Here is a 15,649-nt window from a genome sequence, read left to right as displayed (position 1 = left end):
TGCAAGATAGTAACTGGCCCAAGATCGTCCAGTGAGCTTCATCCCCAAGTGGAGATTTGAACCCTGGCCTCCTAGGTCCAGCATTCTAACCACCACACCACACTGGCTCTCAACAGAATATGCAAGGGCTGAGAATTAGTTATATATATATGTTTATTGTATCCCAACGAAGATCAAAGCAAGCTCCCCGCAGGCTTCAGATGACTCAACCAGCTGCTTTCTAGACACGTGGTCGTGCAAGAAAGAAACCAGGCACTTGATCTTATGATGCTCCGGTGACCCTAATTTAAGTGGGAACCGCTTGGGAATGGGAAAGGGGAAGGGTTTTCTGCCGAGAACAGGGTGATCTTAGAGATGGAGACTCTGCAGGTGCCCAAGAATTCCGCAGGATCCTCCTTATGACACGTAGGGATCTCACCCATTTTCTAAAAGAAGCGTTGTCCTGTAATCCTTTCCTAAAGCTGGGGCCGGAGAGCAGCCAGGAGGGACCATGATTAAACATTGGCTTCTTCCTGTAACCTCTTAAAAGGACTGCCAGCTCTCCAAGCAACACTTTCGCAGCACCTGCTAGGGATGTGTTCTCAATAGGACGGACTGTGGGAATAACTCCCCAATCAGAGATGCAGCTTTAAATAGCTCCCCTGCTCCCAGGGCATTTAATATGGGCATGATCTTGATGGGATAGCCCAAGCCCCTTAACTAAATGCTTATTACGGACGCGGGTTTTTTGTTTTTGTTTTGCTCTTCTCTCCCGAGGACCTTGCGTGCGTCGTCTGAGAAGTCTTATCCCGTTCCAAGTTACTTCCGCGTAAAGGATTGCGCTCCCCGCCCCCGTACTTAGGTTGACATCTTTCATAGGAGCCAACCACGAAGCCCCCACAATAAAATATTTGACCCCCTCCCCAATTTTTTGATAGGCATTCCCTTTCAAATGCTGTGCGTACTGTGTCATGTGATAGAGTATGCGGTGCGAGGCTTACCTGCCCCCCCCCCACAATATTTTATTCAAGTTGGCAGTCCAGACACCTTGTTTACCTCGGCTTCGAAGCTGGCGAAGGCGTGTCCCGTTGATGAACATCACTAGGGCCTGCAGCCCAAGTTGAAACTGGTTTACTCGGGAGTGAGCTTCATTGAGTTCCCTGGAGTTTGCGCCTAGATAAGTATTGCGCCTTATTTCCGTGCGTTTGGGTGTGAGAACAGCCTCCTCCAACCGGGTGTCCTCTAGACGTTTTGGGCTGCTCTCCTGACCACTGGACAAGCTGGCTGGGGGTTTTTAGTCGAAAATATCCGAAGGGCAGATTTCGTTGCTTACACCAACGAAAAATAAATCTATCCCAATGGACAAACATTGGAAATAATTGCTTCCCCTTTCTCTTGGCCCCCAAACAAGGTCCCTCCCACAATACCTCGTCTGAACCTAACCTTTCTGGAACATTTAAGTTTAGCCGGACAATCCGGTCTTGGCCCTGGAGCCCGCGGGGCGATAACCTGTGATCAGGGTATGTCTGAGCATGTACAGAAGCCCAGTCTCTCCCCTCGGTCATCGACACACTTGGCGTTGGAGGTTGAGAGAGAGAGAGAGAGACGCTTGGACCCCAGACGTTTGGAAATGCAGCTTTGCGCTCTCCCCGCTTTTCCTGAACCATTTCTCTTGCAATAGCAACGCCGATAGGAAGAGAGGCAAAACGCAGCCGTCTTCACCATGATCAGTTTTATTGCTTGAGAACCAGAATGCTCATTTCAAAGTGAACAGGCAAACATTACAAACTTTCTCCCAATCCCCGCGTAGTTTCTCTCCTCCAGCCTTACACGGGTCTGTACGGATACCAGATTTGGGGGGGGGGGTGAGGGGAGAGCGTGTGCGCATCAGTGACAGTGCCCAGCGATGGGGAGGTTACTCTGATTTTATCGGGGAGGGTTCCTCCTCCTCCCTTGCTACGTGTGGGATTGATTTACACACCCACATCCCCAAGGCAGGCTCCCGCCATTGCCCGGTCCCTGAACTCGGTAGTGTTCTAAATTAAATCAATAAAGCCCTCCGCTTGTGTTTCATCAACAGGCTCGCTAATCGCCTTTTAATGCTTTATGGGGAGAGGTGTGAGCTGAGAGAAATGGGGGGGGGGGGGTGCTGGGAAGAGCTCCAATCAGAGTGAAGATTTACAGACTCTTTGCCCCCCCATCTCTCTCCCCCCCATTTCCCCCCTCCCTTAGCCATACTCAAAAATTGCTACCTGACTGGGGCTGAACTGCCTTTTTCGGAACCTTCTTCCTATCTTCAGCTAGAATACTTGGCACCAGAATTTGCTGCATAAATATGTGACTACAGTTGGCAGATGATGAGTGAGGTTTCTGGCTCTCTTCATATATAAGTACTGTATATATACACACACACACACACTGGTGAAAGAAGCCCTTTGGTTGGGCTGGCAACTGGGGGAAGCCTGGCATTGGGCTCCATGGGGGTGGCAGGTGTCCCAAAGGACGCCTCCAGGCTCCACCCAAAATCCCATGCTCTGCAACTCTGAGTAAGTAGGCGTAGGGCTGCTGTAAGGCCTACTCACACTTACTTCCAAGTAAACACACTCAGGATTGGGGTATTAAGTCTACTTTCAGATCAAAGTAAATGTGTTTCAGGATTGGGTATCAGTGGGGAGAGATACATTTTTTTCCCTCCACCTGGATCCTAACAACACACCATTGTTTTTGGAAGTTAAAATCTACTTGGGGAAACCCCAGTGGGATTTACTGCCCTTTGACTAGTCTGGGCTGGTGGTGGGGAGGAGGAGGAAAGGCTATTTTGTAGCAGGAAAGACAAATGGTTTGTAATTATAAATTATTATTTCTATATCTGTGTATATATATCTCTATACACACTCACATACAAATATATAAATATATACACTTATAGAAAGCAGCTGCTGTTGTGTGATTCAAAAAACCATGGAACATGGCAGTATAGTAAATAACATGAGAAAACAAAACAAAAAAAGTCTATAAAAATGACCAGGACAGAACAAAAAACCCCACCCTGCGACCCCCCCCCCACTTCAAAAAAATCACAGGGACCATAAATCTTGGTTAACATACAATAATAACACACCAGGACTTCTATACAAGGCAAATGTACAAAATCCCAACCTTGCTTGAAGCTAGAGAAGGGTGATGAAAATTGTTTGTTTCTAAATGTTGAATATTATATATATTATATATAATTTCACATTGACAGACTTTAAAAAAAGAAGGAAGCAGAGTGAAGTCTAAAACACAGTACATCGCGGCAAACTAGGTTTCTCTTTTTGTTTTGGCAACCAGATTGTGGCATAATATATGCATCTCCATATAAAAATAAAAAAAAAACAAAACAAAATCCACAATTGATGTCACAGGAATATTTACGAGAGGGTGAGGTATGAGAGGTTTCTCTCTCTTTTTTTACTTGGGGCTCTAAAGCCCAGACTCCAAAGAAAATAGTGTATGATCAACAGCCTAAAATAAAATAATAACCATAACATTAAAAACAATAACGTGGCACGCTGGACTCCGGAGGATGAATAGAGCTGTCACGGTATAAGCGATGGGATGCATCTCAAGTCCTTCCTCTTCCTCCTCACTACAAGGAGCTTTCTCGAAAGATCTTCTCGTTTCGGAGGCATCTTTTCCCTGTTTGCAGAATTGATTGGCAGCTGATTTTTTTTTCTATTTACTTTAACAGACTAAAAATTAAACAAGCAAATAAAAATAAAAAAGGCCCCACCAAAAAATATGGGGGCCAGAAGGGAATAAATAATAATAATATTTTTTTTAAAAGAACCGCGAAAGCAAAGAGGGGAGAGAGGAAGGAGGTAAGGAAAAAAATCTAATGTGATATTTACCACCACTACATCACTGCACGACACAACACTTGTGCACATTGGCAATAGGTTTACCTGCCCCCGCGGCTATTCGGAAGGACAGGAACACGGGCTGGAAGGAGGGAGAGAAAAAAGAGGTTAGAAGGTGGAGCCCAAGCAGTCATCGACGCCGCCTCCCGCCTCCCCGCGCCCCAAGCCAAGCAATAGGGCCTCCGTCGTCGCAGGCAGCACCCCGGCTTCCTCCTCCCCGATTCCCTCCCGCTTTGCTTCTCATGGGGAACACCGGCTGGGTCATCCTCCGCCTCCTGGAAGAGCCACGCGCGTCTTCCTTGGGCCCGCCCCGAGCTCGTGCGTCTTTTCCCGGGGAGTAACCGCAGTGCCTTACGCGCACCAAAGCAAGAGTTGACGCCTGTTTGAAGCCGCGGGCTCCAGGCCTCGGCAGCGAATCTCGCTGCAGTCGAAAACTAGCAGCCCGCCTCGTCGAACGCAGGCTTACTTTAGAGTAGGATCGGGCGGCTCTTTCGGAGCGAGCGCCCCGTTACCGGGCTGACCTGCAGCCCCCGACTTTTAACCAGGTTTACTCAGGTCCATGGATTGCCATAGTAATAGTAATCAATTGCCATTGATTATTTTCAGGTTTGTATGTAAAACTGGGGCGGCGCCAGCGGTCCCCCTCTCCCGCCCAGAACCTCATTTTTACATCGGATGACAAACTAAATATACTCTTTCTGGTTAGCTAAAAAACTTAGGTCCTTCTATATATATCCAAATATCAGTTCAAACACAGGGATGGATGTTCCTTGCCCAAAGGGGGCGATTCTTACACTCTGGGATATCTAAGCTGCCCTCCTACACGCACCCGGAGTTCAGTGCGTTACCTCGGAGTAAGTGCCTTTGAACGCATTGGCGCGTCCCTCTGCGTAGGATTGCGCTAGTGCAGAAAACGCGTCTTTTAAGACCGCAGGCTTAAGTAGCCATTAATGGGTTGACGTGTATGTCGAGAAGCGAGATCCGCCCAGGGAAATCAGGCCTGAAGCCTCCTCCTGCTCTGTCCGTTTCTGAACGCACAGCCCACTCCAACGAAACCGAAGCGGCGTGGCTTTCGGATCCCTGACTCTGGCACCGGGGAAACGAAGCCTCACCGTTTGCTCGGAGCGCGCTTCCAAGGGCGCGTCAGGCTGCTTTTACGCACCTTTGGAGTCGGATACAATCCGCGCTGAGGCAACGTGATTAGGCGGACTGACTGCTAGGGATCGGGGCGTTGAGGGCTCGGGGTACTTGCTAACCTGCTGGTAGCGGTAGGTCCTCATTTTCGGATTTTAAAAGTGTGTCTAAGCGGGGAAGTTTATTTCAATAGTTTTCATACCCGGATCAGAAAATAAAAACGCAAGGGTCTTTCAGATCCGGGGTCCCCTTAACGCCAGGACACTGAACTTCACGCTCTTGATCTTGCCCCTCCCCTTTGAATCTCAACTCGCCCCAAGGCACAGAAAACTACGAAAAACGGACGCCTGTCGCCGCGCTCTACTTCCTACACGTGGGTTTCAACTTCTGATCGTTTGGTAGCGCCTTCCAGGCTGCCCAGCTCCCGTTTTCTAACCCGATCCTACGCACGTTTGCTGGAAAAAAGCAGCCCAATATTGACTCCTTCCAAGCAAGAGGGCATCTCTCCTGCAAAGAGCCCCCGCCGCCCCACCCACGCCCCCTTGGCCCGCCACAGACACGCGTTCATGCAGCTGTCAGGATGGGACGCGCTTACCTTGTGGTCCCCCATGCAGACATTTGGTCCAATATGGTCGTACACCACTTGCTTCTCATCGTTTTCTGACTAGGGTAAAAAGATAAAAAGAAGCCCATAGTTCGGAGAGGCTTTGCACCGAGAATGCAAAGTCGCAGGTATGTAAATGCACACAGCAGCCGAGGGGAGCAGCTACACACATCGACATCCGGGAATAAGGGCCGTTAAAATCAATAGATCTCACTGACAAGGAAATGTATTCAGAGTCCGTGTACCGTTGCGCGCGCCCCCCTTAAATGTTACTTCTTTAGGCACAGATGGGGAAAGCCAGCTGGGTGAATGCCAACTTCACATATATGCAAAGAATTGCAAGATCTGCTCCTAGGCATTATTAACTCACAACACATGCCTGTCTAGGAACACAATAACTCTTACCCTACTTAGGCAACAGGCCTAGACGCACTTACTCAAGAGTAAACCTCACAGAATTGGCTGAGACTTAATTCTCAGTAGACACGTGGGACTGAGTAAACTGCATTTGGAAAAAATTCAAAATGCAGCCACTATAATTCTGATGACTTTAGGTCTCCTTTTATTAATCGTCATTGCACTGCAAGCAATTCTTACTTTCTCATTCTGTATCCCTGTTGTTGTGCTACTAATACATAGCCCAGCACATTTAAATGCCACTTATTTCAGTGAGGACAATGAACGCAAGTTAACTCCCGTTAAAAAACAGGCCTTAAAAATGCTCAGCTTTGGCTTTCTCAGGTCACTAGTCAGAAACAAACCTTCAAGGATGCAGCCGCCAATAGTGTTCTAGAAGGAGTGTTAACGGATTGGAAGCTGTTCCTCAATTGCTACTGTGGGCCCAAATATTAAAGGGAGCACTTCTTTCAGTACCAACCTGCTCAAAGAGAGCCAGACAACCATCCTATGCATTCAGAGGTGCATCATGTCTTGAGTGGATGAAAAGTGAGGGCCTACTTTGTGATGGCACCCTGACTGTGGAATACCCTCCCAGAGGAAGGTAAGCCTAGTGTCAACACTGTACTCTTTTCAGTGCCAAGTTAAAACCAGGCATTTTAGATTATTATATCTTTACATGTTTGTTCTTTTTATTGTGGCTTTGTCTTCACAATGGGTTTTTTATTTTGGTAATTTTAAAGTTTGTTTGCCTGCTGCCCTGAAGTCTTTTTTGAACAAAGAATAGTATGTATGTTTGTGTGTATATAAAACCAAACTTTCTGGTTTACACTGGCCAATTAAATAACCAGTTAATTTTTTATTTTAAAAAAACCCCTGTATTTTAATGCAGGGGACTCTGCTTCTGCATTAATGAAGACTGGTTTCTCTTAGCTAGCTACCGAAGGCTGTAATCTGACATACAACCAGTGGGATTCCCTACAGCAGGAACAGTGAACCTGTGGCCTGCCAGATGTTGTTGGACTCCAATTCCTATCAGCTTCAGTCAATGTGATTATGGGATGATGGAAGTTGTAGTCCAGCAACAGTTTCCTCCTTTCCTGTACTGTAATCTTTGGGTTGTAAGGCTGAAATCCTTACCTGCTTTCCTGAGAATAAACCCCATTGAACTTAATGGGACTTAGTTCTGAGCAGGCACGGGCAGACTCATGTTTTAACTCATAGACACCCCAGTTTCTAACCACATTTATGGAGCTGGAAATCACAAGTCAATTCAATGCAACTTCTAGGCCGGTTTTAAATTGGGAGTGTTCTACACAATACTTCAGTTGACATCCATAGGCTACTCCCAAGCTGGAGGTACTTGTCAGTCTTCACAGTTCTTAAACTCCTATTTTTCAAATCCACAATTAAATGCCTTAATCGATTAGGGGCACTGATAAAGTGATTAATGCTTTCAGCTCTAATCCTATTACCAGATTTGGTATCAACCCTGTTTAGATCTAATTAGGGTCTTCTGTTGCACAGAATTGGAAACACTGAGGAAAGGAAATGGATTTAACCCCCACCCTACATGTGGTCTTTTATGAAATATATTTCCCCCTCCATCAGATATATCAATAGTAAACATAGTATGTTGGGGATTCCCTATGATTTCAGTGGAGCTGGCTTTCAACCAGATCTACTTAAGAATGAAAGCTGGAAACATCCGAATCAATGGGAGTCTTGCTATTTATTTAAATGGGTTTTTGGATTTTTACATAAAAAAAACCGCCTCTCAAAATGAGAGGTGAATGAACAATATCCCCACCGCTTGATTTATTTCCACTCTGTTCTTCCCTGGCACTTTATTCCCTTTATCCTCCTCTCTTCAAACAAATAATGAAATCGACACAGCTTTTGCTACTGCATCGACTATTACATCGACCAACGCTGACCATCTTCTTTGTTTATCTAGCATAATGACCCTGCTAAAGCAATCACTTAAGAGGGAGGTAGAGAGGCTGGCTCTGACTTGCAATTTCTCAGGCTGGTTAAACTGCGAGATAATTAAATCTGGAGCCCACACCCTTCTCCCCAGATCTTCCATACATACATACATGCAACCGCAGCTGTCCTTGCAAATAGTTTGCCATCCTCATTTATTTCTGATGAAAAACAGTCAAGCTTTCCCTCATCTGTAATCAGTCAAGTTTGACTGGGCAAGAACTTTATATATAAACAGCCGCATTTGGGACTATAAAGTTAAAACTGAATTATCTTTAATGCAGTAAGAAAACTTAAGGTCATATTTGCTTTCTAGCATGCTTGCCTGGGAATCTATCTCTGTATCTATCCACACACACACACACACACACACACACACACACCCTCCCTAACCTTCTGCATTGTATGCATGAACACTTTCCAATATTTCAAGTTCATAATGCCACCGCCATCGGAAGTGGAGATACATTCATCAAAAGCGACTTGATAATTTACAAAGGCAGCGTCAAATTGTGGATTTTCGAGTGCATAATCTTTAGACAGATAAACAAATTACAGCAGCGCACAAGCAGAAACACGCTCCACTCAGCTGAGCATTCATTACGCCATGCTCTCAGGCAGTTCTGTGACTCTCGAGCAGCGGGCAACCTTTGGTGTGTTAGGGCTCAGCAAGCATAAAATAACATGCTGGGGAGGTAACCGACCGTGGCATGATAAATGAGGTTGTGCTAAAGCTGTTTACAGCCCCATGTCTGTACAATCTGTAAGGAGCCTACTGCATGGAGCCTAGTGTTTTGGGCTCCCTGCTAATTTGGGCACAGATAGAAGCTCTTGCCCTATACAAACAAAGGAGCCCAAATCTGCAAGAGCTAACCTTGCTTTTTGGATGTGGTGGGGAGAAACACTGGGTGAAGCTCAACTAAGTTTTACACAGACCCATCGAAAGCTATCTTAATCATGTTTGGTAATTTTTTTGGGGGGGGGGGGTCTACTCTTAGCTGAATACCACCCATTGCTTCTACATTCACATGGCACTTTGAAAACTAGCAGAGCGCCTTACAATTTTGCTTGTCCCCATAAATCGACTGGGGATGTAGGTGACTATTATTCCCATTATACAGATAAGAGAACTGAGGCCAGGGGATAGTGACAACCCAGTGGCTTGTTCTGGCAGGACTCCTGTGCAATTAACAGCTATCTTACCCACCTTGCAGAAGTTTAGCAGGTGTAACTTTCACCAGATGCCCTGAAAATCTCCGTGTTAAAATTTCTGCCTTGCCTGCAGGCACTTTGAAGGCACTGAAGCAGGACCAGAGTAAGGTTTCCACCGTACTTAATCCGACATCGCAAAATTAGCTGCCAGTCGAAAAAACCCCAGATTTGTGTTGCTGGGTTAAACTAGCAGCTGTAGCTACACAGGAGAGCCACAGCACCTTTGTGACTCAAGGCTGCCACATTAATCTGCAGATATCGCATAGCATATCTTGGGAGTTCTCAGCTGTTAAATAAACGTAGCTTTTAGAGTACTGGTGTCTTCTAAATGCTTGGTCAGTGGATTGGGAGAAACAATCCTGCATATTCTTCCACTGAAAAATGTATTACAGTGGTACCAGTGGGTTAAGTACTTAATTCATTCTGGAGGTCTGTTCTTAACCTGAAACTGTTCTTAACCTGAAGCACCACTTTAGCTAATGGGGCCTCCCACTGCTGCCATGCCGCCGGAGCACAATTTCTGTTCTCATCCTGAAGCAAAGTTCTTAACCCGAGGTACTATTTCTGGGTTAGCGGAGCCTGTAACCTGAAGCGTATGTAACCCGAGGTACCACTGTATTTTATTTTCAGCACATGTTTTAATTCACAATATTTATTTTGCTTAGTGGTCCAACAAGATAGGCCACCGTTGTTCTCACTCTACAGATGGGAGAATTTGGGCTGGAGGTGACACCCAAAGCTGCACAGTGGGTGACATGGGTGGGGTTTGATTCCAAAGTTTAAGTTATTATTTATTATATTTTTAAGGTCTTTGTCCAACCAGCATTCTCAGGGGGGAGGTCTCCAAAGAATAAAAAACATAGTAGAACTATCTAACTCACCGTTCCAGTACAAAATAGTAGCAATATAGAAATCATAGTGACAGCCAACCATCTATTTAAGTCTACAAAGGCCAGCTGGAAAAACATACGTCTTTAACTGTGAGAGTCAACAGTATGATGTGCAGCAGCAGCAGCAGCAGCAAAAAAAGTAAAAATAAAAAAAGCTATTGCAATTCTAGGTTGTATCAATGGAAGTATACTGTCAAGATAAGGGAGGACATAGTACCACTGTATTCTGCCTTGGTTAGACCACATTTGGGAGTACTGTGTCCAGTTCTGGCCACTATGGTTTAAGAAGGCTATTGACAAGCTGGAACATGTGCAAAGGAGGGCGACCAAGATGACAAAGGGTCTGGAAAGCAAGCCTTATGAGGAATGGTTGAGGGAGCTGGAGATTTTTTAGCTTGGAGAAGACTTAAGAGGTGATACGACAGCCAACTTCAAATATCTGAAGGAATGTCACACAGAAGATGGAGCAAGCTTGATTCCTGCCATCCCATACCCGAACCAGTGGATTCAAATGACAAGAAAGGAGATTCTGATTAAGCATTTGGAAGAACTTTCTGATTTTAAGAGCTGTTAAACCATGGGATGGGCTACATAGGAAAGTGGTGGGTTCTCCTTCACTGGAAGCGTTTAAGCAGGTTGGAGGGCCAGGTGTTGGGGACTGTTTCCCACGTCTGACACTGGAGGTGAAACATAGCCATCATGGCTAGTCATTGTTTGATATCCTTCTCCATGAATTTGTCTAATCCTCTTACCGTATTTTTCGCCCCATAGGACGCACCGGCCCATAGGACGCACAAAGTTTTTTTGGGGGGAAATAAAGGAAAAAAAAATTATTTCCCCCCCAGGTGCTTGTGGGGCCGGCAGTGGGAGAAGCGCTGTTCTCCCCGCCGCCCGCCTGCAGACCAGGTCTGGGGACAACGGGAAGACGCGCTGTGCCTCCCCGCTGTCCCCGGGGCAGGCAGCGGGGAGAAGCGCTCTTCTCCCCACCGCCTGCCTGCAGACCAGGTCTGGGGACAGTGGGAAGACGTGCTTCCCAGCTGTCCCCGGAGCTTGCGGGGCTGGCAGCGGGGAGAAGCACGCGTCTCCCCGCCGCCTGCCTGCAGACCAGGTCTGGGGACAGTGGGAAGACACGCTGCGCCTCCCCGCTGTCCCCAGAACTTGTGGGGCAGGCAGCGGGGAGAAGCGCTCTTCTCCCCACCGCCCGCCTGCAGACCAGGTCCGGGGACAACGGGAAGACGCGCTGCGCCTCCCCGCTGTCCCCGGAGCTTGCGGGGCAGGCAGCGGGGAGAAGCGCTCTTCTCCCCACCGCCTGCCTTCAGACCAGGTCCGGGGACAACGGGAAGACGCGCTGCGCCTCCCCGCTGTCCCCGGAGCTTGCGGGGCAGGCAGCGGGGAGAAGCGCTCTTCTCCCCACTGCCGGCCTGCACACCAGGTCCGGGGACAACAGGAAGACGCGCTGCGCCTCCCCGCTGTCCCCGGAGCTTGCGGGGCAGGCAGCGGGAAGAAGCGCTCTTCTCCCCACCGCCTGCCTGCAGACCAGGTCTGGGGACAGTGGGAAGACACGCTGCGCCTCCCTGCTGTCCCCGGAGCTTGCGGGGCAGGCAGCGGGGAGAAGCGCTCTTCTCCCTGCCGCCCGCCTGCAGACCGGGTCCGGGGACAACGGGAAGACGCGCTGTGCCTCCCCGCTGTCCCCGGGGCAGGCAGCGGGGAGAAGCGCTCTTCTCCCCACCGCCTGCCTGCAGACCAGGTCCGGGGACAACGGGAAGACGCGCTGTGCCTCCCCGCTGTCCCCGGAGCTTGCGGGGCAGGCAGCGGGGAGAAGCGCTCTTCTCCCCACTGGCTGTCTGCAGACCAGGTCTGGGGACAGTGGGAAGACGCGCTGCGCCTCCCCGCTATCCCCGGAGCTTGCGGGGCAGGCAGCGGGGAGAAGCGCTCTTCTCCCCACCGCCTGCCTGCAGACCAGGTCTGGGGACAGTGGGAAGACACGCTGTGCCTCCCCTCTGTCCCCCGATCTTGTGGGGCTGGCGCTGCGGCTATCCTGAAGCCTGGAGAGCGAGAGGGGTCGGTGTGCACCAACCCCTCTCACTCTCCAGGCTTCAGCGAAAGCCTGCATTCGCCCCATAGGACGCACACACATTTCCTCTTCATTTTTGGAGGGGGAAAAGTGTGTCCTATAGGGCGAAAAATACGGTATGTAGCGGAAGTGAGTTCCATAGTTTAACTATGTGAATAAGTACTTCCTTTTATCTGCCCTGAATCTTCCAACATTCACCCCATTGGATGTCTATCAGAGAGGGAGGAAAACTTTCCCATCCCCTTTTCTTTCATGCCATGCATAAATTCTTATAACCTTTTACCCTATTACTTAGTAGGGAAAACATATCACCAATGGGAGGGAGTGCCATAATCGGGAACCTAAGATCGGGTAAGCATAATTGCTCCCCGTCTTGTTAGCTGGCTGTTGTGTATAGTTCGGCCAGGTTCCCCTTCATGTGTTTACAGCGGGAGCGAGGATGGAGGAGATGTGCCCAGAAAAGAATAATGGGAGGGCATCTGGGCTGTGTTCCTAGTCTTGTCAAATCAGGCCCATGAATGGGACAGTGAAATAAAGGAAATTTCCTGGAAGTCCCAATTCATTATAATGCAGTGCAACCTCATTTGTTTGAATAGCCATGGGGACGTTCAAAACATTTGGGTAATATGTGGGAGTGCTATGTACATTAGATTGCACTGATGTGGAATTATATAGAGTGTGCACCATGAATGGATTCAGATAAGGAGACCTGGCTAACCCAAGATAAGTTAAGAACGTCCTAAATGACAAAAAGATTTAAAAGCAGGTAGGGCAGAGGAGCACACCCTACTCTCTATCTTTTTAAAAATCTTGGGTCATCCCCCCCCCCCCCAGAGCACAATCCCAGGGTTTGCGTTCTGTGGTTCTGTCCACATCCTTAGACACAGCTTGACCCCCTAACTAAACATGGTGACTTGCCACAGATCCTGTGGCAAATAACCTTGGAATAAGGAGCCAAATGCTTAGCAAACAACTAATAGCCCAATTGAAGTGACTTTTGTAAGCTATCTTGAAAAGTTCTGGATGGAGCATACAAGGTAGGTGAAATGATTAGTACATCAGTATCTGATAATCATTGGATTTTTGCTAAGGATGGCTGAGAATCCAAGGAGCGTAAGCTTGTATATCCAATGCTGCTGTTCCACTTGCACAGTGGGATTTTCACTGAACGCCCAGTTGTTCTGAGCTTTCAATAATAGATCCTGATCTCCAAAATATGAGGGCTGGAAACTTCTTCAAAAATGAAACCATATGCCACCATATTTTCTAGCAGGTTCGAGGCACTTCTCAATAGTCAAAAGCAGGGGTCAGCAACCTAAGGCCCATGGGCCGGATGCGGCCTGTGGAGGTCGTTTGACCGGCCCACGAGTTGCCCCCGAACTGAGCTGCCCACAAGACAAACCTTGCTGACCCCTGATCAAAAGACACTTTCAAGTCAGCCCTTACCTTTAGAATCAGCTCTTTGGCAGAATGTGACATTAGGATCCTGTCACACCAAGCTGGGCATCTAGTGTTCATATACTGCATTCCCTGGCTACAATCTTCACTGTACGGATAGCTGTGGGGACAGGAAAACACCAAACTCAAATGTAACATCTGTTAGCAAAAACTCACAAGTTTTACCACGCAAATTTAAGTAACAAAAACAAATATAGGTGCTTTTTCTTTCCTTGCTCACTTCTAATTTCTTGCAGGTCTCTCTCCCCCCCCCCCCCCCCCAGTTTGTAATTGTATTGCATTGCAATTTGTTGAATTGTTTTATTTTTAAAACTTTATTTTGAAAGCCACCTTGGGAAGTTGATTAAACAAAATAGAAGTACTTTAAAATAAACAAACAGAAGTGCTTTTAAATAAATAAGCAGTACAATGAGATTATTTTTGTTTGTTTAGGGAATGATGTTAAATCACATGGTTAGTACATTTGTGTGAAAAGTATAAACATTGGAAAGATGCATTTTGAAAAACAACAATAAATAGATAAGTATTTTTTAAGAGTTGAAATCTATTCTGCTTATTGCTAGATTGGGGGAAAAAATGGGATTATAGAGGTCTTCAAGATGAAGGTTTTAAAATAAGATTTGTGGGATTGAAACAAAATGCTTTCATGCTTGAAGAGAAACTTATTTACCATCCTACTTGGCGTGATATTATGAAACTGAGATGCATAGCTCTCCACCAAATGGGTTTACAAGCTACACTGCCATTAAAAAGATTAGCCGTGGCAAACAGCCAGCTAAAGTATACTGAATGTATTGGAACAAACCAGTGAACTCAGTACCTTTTCCACCTCATCAAACCTAACAAGACTCATTTTCAAAACATATTATGAGAATTCAATTTGCTGCTTCACTGCCATACAGAAGTACAGCTTATTTCTGAGTGTCCAGGGGAGGCGTTGATGATGTAATATTCTTGCGAGCAGAAGCTTTGTCTGCAATTTAAGGGCTGACTTTTGCAGGCAACCTATTAATGTAGCTCTCCTTTTAAGTTGTGCATGAACCTGACATAACAAAGACTACTTTTATATTAGAGAAGTTGTGCGAATCAATCATATTCTGTATTGTTCACCCCTTAATTTTCACAGTATTAACTCCCCGAGGTTGCAAGCGTTAAAACTTCACGCTGAGCACATACAGCTACCATGAAGCCCTAAACCAGTTTATATGTACATATATCCAGTATATACACCCAGTGCTATTCACGTTTCCTTAAATGAGCACTGCTTTTAGAGCAGAGACTCCCAGCACATCAACTGGCTCTGACCACACACGGAAGTTTTATGGCCATTATTAACAGTAGACTTAAGAAATAAAAACACAGCTATGTTTGACTTTGACAAGCTGAGAGCAAAGGTTTACATAGGCATTTTTGGACTTCCTATTACTGTGGCACTGTCCTGGACCTCTATGGCTTGGCAGCTTGTCCTCACCCATCCTGATTGGCTCCATGGCTTGTTGGTCTCCAAAGATGCACACTTGCAACAGTCCTGACACATTCAGGGTAGCCATGGTTTTCTCATGGGTATTCTGGATAAATTTCTGCCCTCCAAAATTCGTAACTGGGAAATGGTGAGTTTTATGTGGTTCCCTAGTAGGGAAGAGGGATCATGGGTCCATGGTAGAATGCCTGCTTTGCATGAACGTCTCGGATTCAACCAGAGATCTCCAGTTAAAATGACCAGATAGCAGGGGATATGATGTCAGGAGCTCGGCCTACACTTGAGTAGGACCCTGGCAAAGACACATGTCCGACTGGCATGTTCTCTCCCTCCTGGTCAATCGTTCGGGAGCTTCAAAAGCTTTCTTCAGCCTGAACATCACAGGGACTGATGCCAACTGACACCAGCACACTTAGGGATCCGCAGAGTTGCGCATCATGTGTAACAGACCTCAGCAACTCAGCATTTTGGCTAATCTACTTTATTTACATATAAACACACATGGATCACTGCAACATGGCTCCCTCTCTCTCT

The 15,649-nt window shown here is 46.9% G+C and overlaps 1 protein-coding gene across 8 annotated transcripts in view; it reads right to left on the bottom strand.

Annotated features, from left to right (window-relative positions):
• Positions 1-1,696: 1,696 nt before the first annotated feature.
• The window catches only part of INPP5A (inositol polyphosphate-5-phosphatase A), a 237,897-nt gene continuing 223,944 nt past the window's right edge, over positions 1,697-15,649 (bottom strand). For 3 of the 8 annotated variants that reach the window (XM_083443546.1, XM_083443548.1, XM_083443550.1), the window contains 4 exons: positions 13,624-13,735; positions 5,611-5,679; positions 3,873-3,963; positions 1,697-3,660 (listed from right to left, as the gene is read on the bottom strand). In XM_083443546.1, the coding sequence (XP_083299672.1) occupies positions 3,883-3,963; positions 5,611-5,679; positions 13,624-13,735 (262 nt within the window). In that variant the 3' untranslated portion in view covers positions 1,697-3,660; positions 3,873-3,882. Of the gene's footprint in view, positions 3,661-3,872; positions 3,964-5,610; positions 5,680-10,277; positions 10,851-12,292; positions 13,736-15,649 lie in introns of those variants that run through there. The other 5 variants (XM_083443545.1, XM_083443547.1, XM_083443549.1 and 2 more) reach the window with 3 other exon arrangements.

Source organism: Podarcis tiliguerta (assembly GCF_965153285.1).
Source record: "Podarcis tiliguerta genome assembly, chromosome: 5".
Taxonomy (NCBI): domain Eukaryota; kingdom Metazoa; phylum Chordata; class Lepidosauria; order Squamata; family Lacertidae; genus Podarcis; species Podarcis tiliguerta.
Note: the sequence above shows the minus strand (reverse complement) of the source record. Positions and strands in the feature narration are given on the sequence as shown.